Source organism: Lutjanus erythropterus, chromosome 15 (genome assembly GCF_056507025.1).
Source record: "Lutjanus erythropterus isolate fLutEry1 chromosome 15, fLutEry1.hap2, whole genome shotgun sequence".
NCBI lineage: Eukaryota > Metazoa > Chordata > Actinopteri > Lutjaniformes > Lutjanidae > Lutjanus > Lutjanus erythropterus.
In genome coordinates, this window is record NC_139331.1 from 33,686,743 (window position 1) to 33,701,762 (window position 15,020).

A 15,020-nucleotide genomic window follows, 5' to 3' on the forward strand; every position below is an offset into this window, starting at 1 on the left:
GTCATTATATCCACATTACTGATGTTTATTCATCAATAAATCTCATTGGATTAACATTTTGTGCAATCATCCCAACAATATTGTCACAATATCTAAGTATTTGGTCAAAAATATTGTGATTTTTACTCATTTTTCCACCTCAGCCACTTCTACCCTTTGGAATACGCAACATGTAGTCAGTCACAACCTATGTGATCAATAATTATTGATATAAACCGATGTGAAACTTCACCATCATGATAGGTTTTTCAGCTATATCAGCCAGACATAAATGGAGATGGTCATAAGATTCATGATTGTTATCGATGTTTTAAAATTTACCCTTTAGTTCTGTAAATGCTTTAAGGGTTAGTTCAGTCAGAGCAGCAAAAACAAAATGTTCTGTCCTACCAGCCTTTAGGTTTTAGAAGATAAGACAAGATATCAGTGAAATTTGCAGTGTCACAGCAGCAAAGTGGATAGCAAAAACAGAAAGAAACATCAATAAAATAATAAATAATACATAAATAAGCCAGTATTATAAACAACTAATATGAACAGAAGGAGATATAAAAAACAGGCAGTTTGGGGCAAACTACTTGGAAAATGTAGTGAACTCAGCTACAAGTTATTCTACATTAAATGAAGCTTCACAGCACTGAAGCTACACAGCAGAGAAATGTAGCAAGCTAAGCTACAATAAAATGACAAAAGTAGCTTAAATACATCAAAGCTATTTTTAAAAGTAAAAATAAAGTATCTATGTAACTGTCTGTCTATGTTTAATAGTATATGTATTAGCCCCCTTTTGTACTAAGAGCCATCTACACAAATATCAAATTATTTATTTAAATTGACCACAACAATTTAGTTTTGTGGAGAAGTTTGTAAAAAACAACAAAACAAAAAAAACAAACAAACAAAAAAACTTGCACAAGTAATATTTCTGAGTAACATAGCCCACAAAAAGATGTTCTTTTCAGCTTCTCCTGTCTTCTCATTTTTCCTACCTCTTCATGCCTAAATTCCCTTCACACACATGCGCACACTCACGCACACACACACACACACACACACACACACGCGCACGCACGCACGCACACACACACACACACACACACACACACACACACACACACACACACACACACACACACACAGTTTTATTATTTTGCTGCCAAAGGACATTACTAGCTAGCGCCATGTTAGCTGTTGGTGTTTGTTGACTGAGTTGTGATGATTAGCTTAGCTAGCTAGCTAGCTAACTTCGGGAAATACCTGAATGTGTGTCCTTAAATTTGTGTTGGACGTCTTGGATGTTGACAGGAGCTTTTCTTTTGTGGTTCCACAGTAAACACCGGAACGTGTAACTGTTAACTGTTCTGTGAGAACTCGATAAGTAATATGAACTTGTTAAGGTTTGGCCATGGAGATTCACGACTCGTACACGTCTCTACGCTCCTCTGCCACTGTCTCCTGCTGCGCGCGCTCCATCTTGCCCCGCTGTGACAATTCGCGGGCATCTTTTTCTACACAGTCTGTGGCGGCCATCAGCAGGAGGGCAGGTACGTGACGTCACGTGGAAGAGACGCATTTAAGGTATAGAAATGCGTGGGGAAATGTAGCTTCTGCGGACGCTACCGCGTTATTTGATCACTGAAGTAGCTTCACTGATGAAAAGTTAATTGATGAAGAAAACAGCGACGTTACGACCACGTTACTGAGAAATGTAGTTGAACTAGTAACGTCGCTACTTGTAACGCTGCTACTGCCCAACACTGAAAACAGGAACAATATAAACATAGAAAACATACAAGATTGGAGCAATATAAAACAGCCCTCAAGACCTTAATGGAAATACCAAAAGTTAAAAGTGTAGCAAAGACAGTCAGTAACATTTTGCTGACCATTAAACTGTTATCAGACCTTTATTTTGAAAGGGGTTAGTGGGTTAGTGGGGTTAGTTATCTCAATATGTTCAATACTGATCTAACAATATTTGTGCAATAATTCAACTGTTGTTTAAAAATAATAGTCAATTGTGCAATACACTACACTGGTATCATTACTGCAATTATTTATTTATAATGTGCATTTAAACCAACCTGTACTCTTATTTCTAACACTTGCATCCAAACTTATTATGTGTCTTGAGCATTATTATTGTTTATACACTGTTTATGTACCACTCTTGTATATATTGTGGGTTTTAAACATATTTTTTTTTAAACATAATTTCCTGTTTGTATTCTTATATTTTGTATATGCTTGTATATACTTCTGTTCTCAAATAGGAGCAACTGTAATGCAAACAACTTCCCCTCGTGGATCAATGAAGTATTTCTGATTCTGATAAATTAGTAAAAGTTAAAAACTCCTTGTAGAAGCTTTAATGAAAGTAACAACACTACAGTGTGGAAATAGGCCTGCTCTCTTACAAGAAAAAGTCCTGCATTAAAAATCTTGCATAATTAAAAGTACAGTAAAAGTATTAGCATCAAAATATGCCAAAATTAAAAATATTCATTATGCAGAGTGGCCCATTTGAGATGAATATAATATCAGTGGATTATAATTAGTGCATGTGTTAATGTGTCAGCATTATTAATGCTGCAGCTACTTTATATACTGCCAGGAAGCTTAATACATAATAAAATCTCGACTTTAATCATTCCAAATGATTTTCTCAAGGAATTAATTAGTTGTTTGGTCCATAAAATATCAGAAAATAGTGAAAAATGTTAATCACCATCTCCAGACATTTTTCATTATTTTCTGACATTTTTATAGATGTTGCATCCCTACATCAAACACGACAATTAACTTCAGTCTGTGTTGTTGTTTGCTAAATGCTAACAAATAAAACAATTTGCACAGGGGCAAGTAAAAATTGACTTTGGGCAAGTAGATTTCTGATTCACTTGTTGACCAGACAAGTGAAAAAACAAAACAAAAACAACACTGAACCTTGAAGTATGCAAGAAAGGCACACTACACTGCCATAAATATCCCACAATGCAGTGCAGTAGTGATGTAAACAATAACATTACATGCAGAGGCAGACATCAAACAAGAATGCTCTGATGTAACGTCAAAACTGTCTCAATTTACATGTAACACTTTGCTTGGCATATATATATATATATATATATATTTATTAGTTCATTGTTGCACAGGTTACCATGGTTACAAGTCACCATTTGGCAAGCAGGATCTCAGGAAGTGATGTGATACGCACTAAGCACTGCATGCAGAAATATACATACTTCTGTTTATTTACACAAAAATATGTTGAACAATAGAACACATTTTGATCTTTCTTTTTCATTTGTTTTTCTTTTCATAGTTTTCTTGGTGTGCTCTGGGCATTCAGCACAGTTTCCACAGTGGAACATTTTGGAGAATGAAGGAGGAAGACGAGGAGGAGGAGGAGGAAGAAGAAAAGAGGAAACATGTTGCTACCACCTCCTCAGAGACCCCACAGAGCTGGCATGGTGTGTGTGCGTAAGTGTGTCTGTGTGTCGCTCTATGAAGTGGGAAACTGACGTCCTGGCTGGTACAGGGAGGCTGATTTCCACAGTGGGAAACTTTTCACACATGCCCCCCCCCCCTCTCTCTCTCCCTCTCTCTCTCTCTCTCTCACACACACACACACACACACACACACACACACACAAACACACACTCCAGTTTCTTTTCCAGGATTCTCATGGATCTACGAGGGCCACAATATTCCGCCCAATCATTCTGGCATTTTCCACAAAACTCTTCCAAACCCCAAACAAGCTGCATTAAGATATTTCTCCCACAACTACCAGGTTACTGGTTTGAATCCCTCGATCTAAACCACAGACTTTCTCTTCTTATAGAAAAGAGGTGCCCTTTAACACGACAATCAATCTTAAACATCTGCAGTCGAACTGATCCAGTGGCCGACAGAATATCTGCTGTACATGCATCTGAATTACTAGAAATGCGAGCAATGACACTGCAGCTAAACGAGGGGACTCGGAAAACTTACCTGATTCTCGAGTTGCTGTTATACCCAAACAAATCATCCCTATTACTTTAAGTTTAATCAGATGTGAATGTCTCTATCCGCACCACAGTGATTGAGAACAGGTGGAAATCGCACATCTGGATCATCACTAAAACCTAATCAGTGTTTCCTCGGCTCAGAGCCCTGCTGACTGGCACACAGTCAAAACATAACAGCAGCGTTAAAAAAATGACTCGATATGTCAGAGGAGAACAGCAGTGATTTGAATATATTTTTAATAAAAAGGAAAGTTACAAATAAGGATAATCATGTATTGATTTTGTCTCTTGTGGGTCCCTGAACTTGCTGTAATGGAAGTGCAATAATAAATCACTGCAGTGCTGTTTTGACTTAAGATGTTCTGAACTGACTCAGACCACCTCTCTCTTCCTGGGCCTGCAGATAATAATTGGCAACTGCAAAGTCCCACTTTGGAGAGTTTGTTGATCCACCAAAGAGGAAGAACCTGAGGAGAAAGTTAAAATGTGCAGATTCTCCTCGTCAACCAGTAGTTGTTAGTGCAAACCATTAGTCGGTAATAATAATAGTGAAACTTTATTTGTACAACACCTTTCATACAAGAAATGCAGCCAAAAGTGCTTTACAACAAGGAAATGACATGCACCAAGTGCTTCACATTAAAAAGACATAGCATGAACATAAAAACAGGAATATAATTAATGTAAAATGAAATGAAGAATAAAACCCACATGTAGTAGAATGCATCTTCACATGGATAAACCTCCCTAGATAATATAAGTAACATGCACTGTAATGTTTTAGAAAAGCTGACGTGAAATCATGCATTTTAGGCTGCAACATCCCCCCCAAAAAGCCAGCAAAATCCTGAAGGGGCTGATAAAATAAATGAAAATACAACATGTTAAAAGATGTACAGCAGTTTGTAAGTGCAAGACAAAATGCAAAGCAGAGTCTCAGGATTGTATCAGGAACAACAGAGCTAGTTAAAGTGAAGAGATACATTTTTAGCTTTCTTTTAAAACTTTTAGTGAGTTAGCTTCTCTGACATCTATAGGTGGTGTGTTCCAGAGCTTTGGGACGTAACTGACAAACGCTGCATCCTTGACTTTCTTTCGGCTGTTTCTGGAAACCTCCAATTCACCAGCTGCTTAAGTCTGCAGTGTTCTTGAAGGCAAGTTGGGAGCAAGGGAGTTAGAAATGTAACTTGGTCCTTGTCCAAGAAGGACCTTAAAATCAAATCTAAATGCCGCAGGAAGCCAGAGCAGCTAAAAGAGGACTAATGTGCTCTCTCCTCTTGGTTCTGGTTAAAAGCTGAACTGCAGAGTTTTGGATGAGCTGAAGCCTCTTATACACCGAGGAAAGTGCTTTCCTGTGACACTGAAGAGGAGAGACTAAAGAGCTCTGCAGCACCAACTAACCACAGACAGCAACGTTAAAGGGTCAGTTCCAGTGTGAAAGAGTACTGAAAATCTGTACTCATGTACAGGTACTGTTACGTTACTAAAATATTACTCAGTTACAAGTAAAAGTACTGGTGTTAGAAAAACAGTTAAGTTAAAGTACAAATTATTCTTCTCAGAAACTACTCAGAGTATTAGTTCCTTTTTAACCTTCAAATCTTCAGTCTAAATGACTCCAAACTTCCTCTCTGTTCTGCTCTCTAATAACAGATCACAAAAAGCTTTTGACGGTCTAGACAGAAACATCTTGTGGACGGGATACCTACGAAATTAGTTAACCCCATAAAATGCGTGTATGATGGATTCACAGGCTAAGTCATTTTAAATGCTAAGCTCTCTGACGCCATCCACATCTTGCTTTTCCTGGTCGCCATTGATTGGATGACAAAAAAGTCAGCAGATGGCCAAAGAACTGGTTTACAGTGGACTCCTTTTCAACAGTCGGAGGACCTCGATTTTGCAGACGACTTGGCACTGATCTCAGGAACACACACAGACAGAAATGCAACTTAAGACCACAGGAACACAGCAAACAACTGGGCCTCATGATCAACACCGGGAAAGACCAAAGTCATGAGGGTCATCACCAAAATCCGACCAGGCAATTCACATCGAGGATCAAGCCCTAGAAAAGTTTGTCTACCTGGGAAGCAACATCAGCACAGATGGAGGAGCTGATAAGGATGTGGAGCAACACAGCAGCAAAGCAAGAAAAGCCTTCAGAAGACTTTGACCTGACATGCTAATGTTCGCAGTTTATGTTAGAGCAGATGAGGACAGAGTTTAATCCGTTCACCACACGTGTCTTATTGTGTTTTTGAGAGACTTGTGAAACGCAGAGTATCACTCTCCTCGGAGCCTCCAGCAGAAATGGAAAGCTTGACAGCACTAGTTGAGGTTGCTAACCTATGATTGGACAGGTACTGTTTGGAGGCAGGGTTTACGTTCATTCAAATCATAAGGGGAAAGTGGAGATGGAATGGAGACACACTTAGAAAGAAACCACAGTGGTCAGTGCTCTATGAGCTAAACAAGATCGGGACCTCCTGGCAGGAATCAAAGACCATTTTACAAAAGAGAGGGAGGTGAAGATCCATGATGCAGCCTTATGTTCTAACTAACTCACCCTACTCAAATACTGCTTCTCTTTTGGTTATATAAACTTAAGCAAACTTTAACCACATTAGAAAAGGACGGCTCTGACAAACAAACACGTAAGAGAGTTTGTCCTGGCATCGATTAGTCTGAAGAAGAAAACAGGGAGAGCATCATGCAGATTGAGGACAAACGGAGTCTGACCATGCTCCTCGCCAGATGGTGGAGGCACTGCACCGTTTCATTACTGGTCAACTGCCATTAACTTAAAAGCAGAGGAAGAAGAAAAGTTCAAAGCCGTGGTCTGATATTAATATACAGAGAACTCAATTAGATGAAGGCTGAGTACCACTGACACTACAACTTTGTCTTGTTAACACTGAAAATGGACTTGTGTAATGTGGATGGGAGCATGTGTCCATCAGTCCATCGATAAACCTGCGAGAGCAGAAACAGCACTACACTCCTTCCCGAGTAGCTGTTAAGCATCACCATGGCAACAGCATCAGCTCTTTTCCTCGGCTGCTGGAGATCTTTTTATAACATCTATCAGCATCCTCTCAGTCTCTCCTTCACTTTTAATCAGTTTATTTTTGATTTCAGTGGCTGCTTTATTGGCCATACGCTGGTTTTCACTGCATGGCCAAAACACAGACATGATGGATTTTCACTCACTCTATTCAGAAATATTTAGGCAACAATAAAAAGAATAGTAAAACGCAGTATGGGCTGAGCTTTTATTCATTTAGTGTCATCAGTGCAACTACATGACAAACATTTGAGAACAGTCCATCAGACTGGCATAAACTAGGAAATAAGACTGAGAAAATAACAGTTACAGTACATATATACACATATCAGTTGAAGTTTTTACTCATACATATTGTTATTTTTTAATATATGTCTTATGTTTGCTATTAGTGTTGACTGTAATTTAATAATATATGTTATGTATAATGATGTTATGTTATGTATGTTTTTAAGTGGGCATCGCTAATGGGGATCCTAAGAAACAAATGAAAAAGAATGATCATTTAGCCTATAGGCTAACTACTTTGGCTGGTCTGTGTAGCAAATGTTAGTGGTTGATCTGTGCAGCTATCGTTAGCAGTTGGCCTGTGTAGCTTATGTTAGCATTTGGTCTGTGTAGCTAATGTTAGCAGTTGGTTTGTGTAGCTAACATTAGCAGTTGGTCTGTGTAGCTAACTTTGGTGGTTGATGTGTGTAGCTGATGTCAGTGGTTGGTCTTTGTAGCTAATGTTAGCAATGAGTTTGTTTAGCTACCATTAGAGGTTGGTGTGTGTAGCCAGTGTTAGCAGTTGATCTGTGTAGCTCATGTTAGCGGTTGGTCTGTGTAACTAACATCGGCAGGCTGGTCTTTGTAGCTAATGTTAGTGGTTGGTATGTGTTGTTAATGTTAGCAGTTGGTCTATTGCTAATACAGTATTTATTTAGAACACAACAAGCCTTTTTCCGCCACTGTAAATTACCCACAATAGAAGACCAAAGAGATTTTGCTGCAGGAAGTGTAACACAGTCCAACACATTCCTGACAAATCAATCAACCAATCAAATTCATTCTGAATATCAACACATTTGTCATGAAAAAATAATAGAATAAAAATATGTTTAAAGCTCATAATGATACTTTTTATAAGGTTATAGTTATTTAAAACACGAAGTGAACTTGAGAGAACTGCACCAAAAACATAGTATACTCCAGTAGGATAATCCCAGCAGTGTCTCGAGCGCCCTCCCCTCCCCCTTTTGCATCATCATCACAACACGGAAGCAGTAGACAGACAGAGGGGGAGCAGGAGAGGAGCACACACAGAGGGAGGTGAAGACGGGTTAAAAAAACAGGGTTAATAAGGAGAAACAGAGAGAAAGGTAGAAGCAGGTGCACAGAAATAAAGGTTAAGAAGTGACCGCAGACAGACAGCAGAGAGCATCATGGCGCTGATCCCCTCGCAGGTTCTCAGGGTCGCCATCCTGCTGTCTTATTTCTCCATCCTCTGCCACTACAAAGCTTTAGACATGCCGGCACACCAGACGTACGGAGGCAGCTGGAAGTTCCTGACCTTCATCGACCTGGTAGGATTCAACATTTCATCATAATTTAACCCCAAACACGCAATAAGTCCGCTGAATGAGCTGCAGAGTCGGTGCTTCGTGTTGTGATCACATTTCAATGATTATTCAGCGATTCGTCTTCGCTGCACACGGTTTTCTGTTGTTTAATTCATCGCTGACGGGAGAGGAGGGCGTTAAATTGCAGCAGTTCACAAAAAGCTGTGCCTGAGGTCACGTTTGAAGCCTCCAACGTGGTTGACTGGTGAGCTCAGTGTATGAACCGGAACAGGACAGGTGTTCTGGTGCAGCATGCACTCTGTCACAAATGCTCCCCCCACAGCGGGAGCGCGCCGCGCGTTCACCATTGATTAAAAGCTTCCCAGACAGCCAGAGGAAGCTGTGTAGCTCTCTGAAATCGGTTTGTTTTGGCTCAAATCTGTAATTGATTAACCTAGACGTATTGCACTTGTCTAAATATTAACAAAACAACAAACAAAAAGAAAACTGCTGTTTCAGAAACAAAGACACACAAAATAAACAAGTATAAACAGCATATAAAACAAAGTGGTGAGCATAAAATTTAAGTATGATGCTAGGCCTGTCATGAATAATATTATTGTAATTCCATGCCAATGATGCAGGGCTGAATGATGTGCAACAAATCATATAGTGATTATCTCAATAGGAATGATAATTTTTGAATATAATTTTCTTTGGAAAACAATACAGAAATTAAAAAAAAGATTATTTGCGCTTATTTGTACTAGGGCTGCTTCAAACAATTATTTTTATTACGGATTAATCTGTTGAATCTGTATTCTCTTGGATCCATTAGTTGTTTGATTGATAAAATGTTAGAAAATGATGAAATGTCAAATGTCTTGTTTTGTCCACAACCTAAAGATATTAATTTTACTGTAATGAGAGTTCTTCTCACTGCATATTCTTAGCCCAGGGATATCCTCAGCCAGGATTTGGCTTTGCTGAAAAATTGTTCAGGCAATTAATTATTATTTTTAAGAGATTTAAGTATCGTTTCCATTCATAGCAGGTTTGTGATTATGAATTAAAAGTCTCTTGTACATCCTTTGGAAACCTCCACCAGTCATGCATAAACATCCCTCACAGTCTGACTGCAGTCACCGGTAATATCTGATGTTTAACACTGATCAAAGTGTGAAAGCATTGTGGAGCCCAGTGCATGCTGGGAGTGTTCCCAGCACACCATTCACATGATCAGCACTCGGGCAATCATATGAATGCTGATCACGGTTTTTACTTGCTTTGATTTCAAAATAAGAGCACATTTTTTATCAAGATAGCGTCCTCCAGAATTAACAAATCAGTCCCCAAACTGCTTTCAAAGTTCACAGTTAACAGGATGAGAATAAAGAGGATTATTTTAACTTGTTAATAACATTTTAGCCTGAATTATTTAAGCCACATTTTGTGCACGGAAAGTGAGCAGAAAGCATTTTGTAACAGAGCTCTTTATTATACTTTTATGAAACATTTGAGGGCTGTCATCAGGCTTCATATGTTGAATTATGGATTCTGAAGTGAAATTAAATTTAGGACTTTTAACACGATAATGAGCAGCAGAAATGGAAAAAGACAGAAATGTACGCAGCTCTCAGTCATCCCAAACAATGCACGCATACATGCATTCACAAAGAGGCAGCTTTACTCGGGACTAATTCTGTTAGCCGGTCATTCACAAACATTCAACTTTGGCATTAACTTCACACACAGAGAGAAAGCTAAGACACTAAAACAAGCTAATCGTTTTAGACAAATGGTCCCTTCTCTCTGTGATATCATTTTTTTTGGTGTTTCTTTTTATTTCTGTGACAATTCAGGCCTGATGTGTGCACTAAAAACCCCTGAACAGATGAGGTGCACAGGATGGCATACTGAAGCGTTCATTTTCGATCACATGGTGCAAAGTATGTCTGCATGATACGATTAAAAAAGTCGGATTTCGATTATTTTGACTGAGATTGCAGTTGTGATGTGCAATACGATTAGTGGAATGATCATTTTTGCATTACAAGTTTCATCTTTACTGGAAATAAACAAAATAAAATTGTGAAGATGTGATATGTGAACAAGATTTTAAGGCCAGGTCATCTCTGCAGCACTGCAGTACTTCATTATAATGCTGCTTTCTCACACATTTTTCCTATATTGTGCTTGAGCATATTGTGTTTGATAATATTGCACTTCATTGTGCAGCCCCAGTGCAGAGGTGGTGGGCCATTTATGTTTGCATTTAAGTTTTTGTTCATTTGGTCTGTTCACGACTTTACAAAGTGATCACAAGGAGAGGATGACTTTAATGAGCTGCATTTATTGTGCAAAAAGAAGCTGTGCCACACTTGACCTTTGCAAAACATTAGCACATCATTAACACTCTGAATGAATGGTTATTTGGCGTTATTACTGACAAAATAGATTTTTTTTTAACCTGGAGGGGCCTGTACAGTTACAGGAGAAACACTGCACTGTTGCTGAGCTGTATTGCTTTAAAAAGCTCAACATTGTGAGGCGAGCAGAGCGTTCAAAAACTGAAGATGAGCAGCTCGTACTGTCTCAAAATTGTTTTGCTTCTTTAAAGGTCCTCTGTGTAAGATTTAGCGGGATGTATTTGCAGAAAATGGCAAAAATGGACTATGATATTCATTAGTATGCTGTAATTTCATTATGTATAATTAGTGTATAATCACCTAACTGAATCCTTTGGCTGCCATGCATGTTGGTTGCAATTTGAAACCTCACTGTTAGATTCCACTAAATCCTCCACACTGGTCCTCTAAGCTTCCTGCTGTTGTGCCGACATCGGAGAAAATTTATTTTGTTTGGAATAATCAACATAATCAATAGCAATAATCCCAACAATTATACTCATTTCTTCTAGTATAACAACATACAATCAGGCTATTAATGTTAACAAGGTTCTTTACTCCTGTGTAAGGATGCACTGATACCGATACCATCATCGGGTATTGGTCCGATATTGTCCTCACGTACTTGTACTCATAAAACTACTCTGATACCCAACACCCGATACCACGTCATGAAAAGTAGCCACTCGATACAAGTATACATCTAAAGAATCGCCATGATGCAGAGTTCACGGTGTTTGTTGATGCTTACCCTCTGTTTTTTCGATGTGCCGTCATCATCAACGAGGGACTTGCTGTCCTCTACATCATCAACTAATGACAGCAGCGACTTTGGAAACTGTCCCAGTTGCCCCAACAGAAACCCTCAAAAATCCCACATTAAGGAACACCGTAGAAAAACTCTAGTTGTGATTTTGTATCAAAAACTTTTGAGATTTCTGCAAGAACTGCATTTTTTTGGCGATTGGATGGCAAACTCTTCTGTGCTGGAAATATCTTAGAGACCATCTTAGTGTCAATATACCTAGGAGTTAAATAAGGCTGTAATTATCCTAGAGGTCAAAATAGGTCATTTTAAAACAAACAACTATTAATCGATTAATCGTGAAAGTAATCGGTAGTTGCAGCCCTAGTAATAATGCAACTAAAATATTGATTGATACTGGGTCGAAAGGGTGATAAACCTTATTTTTATCTTAGCTGTTACTAAATTAGGGCCTGTCTAAAGACGAAATAATTTCCTTTGACGTGTACACCTGTGTGTGTGTGTGTGTGTGTGTGTGTGTGTGTGTGTGTGTGTGTGTGTGTGTGTGTGTGTGTGTGTGTGTGTGTGTGTGCATGCGTGTTTGTGTGTGTGATTGTGAGAAGCAGCTGTGTCATATTTTCCACATTAGACCTCTCCTCCTGGTTAACTGTGCTGTTAATGACCTCTACACACCAGCAGCCAGGAAACACACACCGCTACAACATCTGGCTCTCGATCATGCTGTGTGTGTGTGTGTGTGTGCGCGTGTGTGTGTGTGTATAAACACGTGCAACATGAAGCCCAGCAAATAAAGTGCTACACCAACACTGAAATGCCGATATGATCACTGTGAGATCCGTTTCACAAATGCAGCCACTTTGCTTGCATGTGTTGAGCCTAATCGCTAGCTGAGTTCTCATAGAAACTCATTAGTTATGTAGCCGGCGAGCTAATTTAGGCAGGTGTCAGACTTATATTACTGAAGTCCACATTGACACACACAAGCATGCACAGCGGTAACATGTAGGGTACAAGCTAAGTATTTTTAGACAAAAGGATACAGTACATACACAAACACAAACCTATAACTGAAGGACAATTGGTGTCCGATAGCTTTAAAATGTCTCCATGTCACGTCCAGCCGTGCTCACACCCAGGGGGCGACATGTGATACTCCTGGTGGGAGCTTACAGGAGAGGAGGAGACCTGGCCGTGTGCATCCTCTCCCTCTTCCCCCGGTGAAGAAGGTCAGATCCATCTCTGTGAACATATTGACGGGAGTGTTTCATTACGCAGAGAAGGCAGAGCTGGTTTCTTTCTCGCCACGCTTCGCTTAATGCTCCGTCTGAATCTGAGCATTTGAGATTCATGATCTAAGTGAAGGATTTATGGTGTGTTAAGCATGTATACTGAATAAATCTGAGTGTATTCATATCGACCCCTCACTGTTTATTTATGCAGCTCTATACAACAACAGATGCAGGTCGGTTCTTTAAAATGAGCCTTTAATGCATTTAATATCATGTTTAGGTTTGCAACTAATTATTATTTTCATAGTTGATTAATTGTTTGATTATTTTATTGATTAGTTGTTTGTTTTAAAATGTCAGAAAATGGTGAAAAAGGTTGATCGGTGTTTTCCAAAACGTAAATGACGTCCTAAAATGTCTTGTTTTACTCACAACTCAGTTTATTGTTAAAGGGGAGTAGAGAAACCAAAAATAATCACATTTAAGAAGCTGAAATCAGAGAATTCTGACTATTTGTTTCTTAAAAAACAGCTCAAACTGATTAATCAGTGATCAGAATAGTTCAGGTTTATTTTAGTAATTAATTAATAATCAATTAATCATTGCAGCTCTACTAAAAATATAGATATATTATTTATAAACCATGTCTCTCAGCCTGAGGGACAGATACAGTATACACAGAAAAACTTAAAACCAATATCTTACAGCAGATGCTAATATGCAAAATCTCTTCCTGTATGGGTTTTAAGAAAATAAGAGTAAGTAAAAATTAAGATAAACTGAGTACAATAAAATTACATAAAGCTTATTAAAAGATGAGTGCAGCAAGCACAAAGTTTAAGACATAACATTTCTAACATCAAGTTCATTCTTTAGCTCAGATTTTAACACATCAGATTTTTAACCTTACATGAAATTAATTATTAATTAATTTACCTGTTCATCGCATTAATTTATTATCAATGTATCATGAACACAGAGGATTAATGCAACAGAACTTAGGATGTATGTAGTTTAATTTCTCAGCGTCCTCCTTTCTTTCCATTTTACACTTTTACATCGTGTCCAGACGCTTACAGCAGCTGCAGGATGTGCTGCCTTCTAAATGGAGCTGGCGAGGCTGTATTTTCGATACGGGAAGTCAAGTACAGGATATGTTTGGCATTCAAGTGGTTTAAGTTTGAGAACACTGTTGCTAGGTGACAAACAATAAAATGGAAAACGCTGTGCTCCCTTTGACAGACTGCAAATGATTTTGTGTTTTATTGGATTTCAGTTCAGGGAAAAAAACAAAACAAAACTACGTTAAAAAGTTTAAACACTTACTTCACTGTGGTCTGTAATTAAAGAAATACAACTCATAAACTTAGTTATTAGAAAATGTCAGCATGCAGCACAGAGTCAGTGTTTCATTCAGACGGTTCGTGTGAAACAGCAAACACGATCTCAAGTGAGGAAACAAAGGCCGTGTCCAGACTGCCGTCCCAAAACTTTTTTTTTTTTAGCATATCCAGATTGTACCCAGATTGATTTGAGAAAGTCTGGAGAGCAAAAGAAAACCCACATGAAATGCTATTTTTCCGAATCGAATTGAAGCTATATTTGTATGCGGTTGAAATGCGACTCCATTGGATTTTTGCAGATGTGTCAACGTCCAAACGCCTCGGTGCTCAAACCAGATTCAACGGAATTTGACGGCGTCAAATCCAGAATGACAGGAGTCCATCAAAGCAGCGAGTACAGTGGTATGGAAGACACAGAGGACAATGGCCTTTTGTCTCATGAATAAACTAAATAAATTCAACAAATGTCAAAAACAGAAATATTCTTACACCTATTTTCCTTATTAAACAGCTGCAAATAACAGTTATTTTCATAGTCTATGAATCAGGCGATTAAGGCGATACAAAGCCTAAGATGACGTCCTGAAAAGTCTGGTTTTACTCACAACCCAAATATATGAATTTTACTATCATAGAGGTGTAAAAGAAA

General features: G+C 38.6%; 1 protein-coding gene across 2 annotated transcripts in view; it reads left to right on the forward strand.

Annotated features, from left to right (window-relative positions):
- The first annotated feature begins 8,334 nt into the window (after positions 1-8,334).
- Positions 8,335-15,020, forward strand: part of aig1 (androgen-induced 1 (H. sapiens)) — a 32,319-nt gene continuing 25,633 nt past the window's right edge. For both annotated transcript variants that reach the window (XR_014771964.1, XM_084738124.1), the window contains exon 1: positions 8,335-8,649. Coding sequence is in view for 1 of the 2 variants with exons in the window: in XM_084738124.1 (XP_084594250.1) it covers positions 8,509-8,649 (141 nt within the window). In the remaining variant the exon portion in view is untranslated. The remainder of the gene's footprint in view (positions 8,650-15,020) is intronic.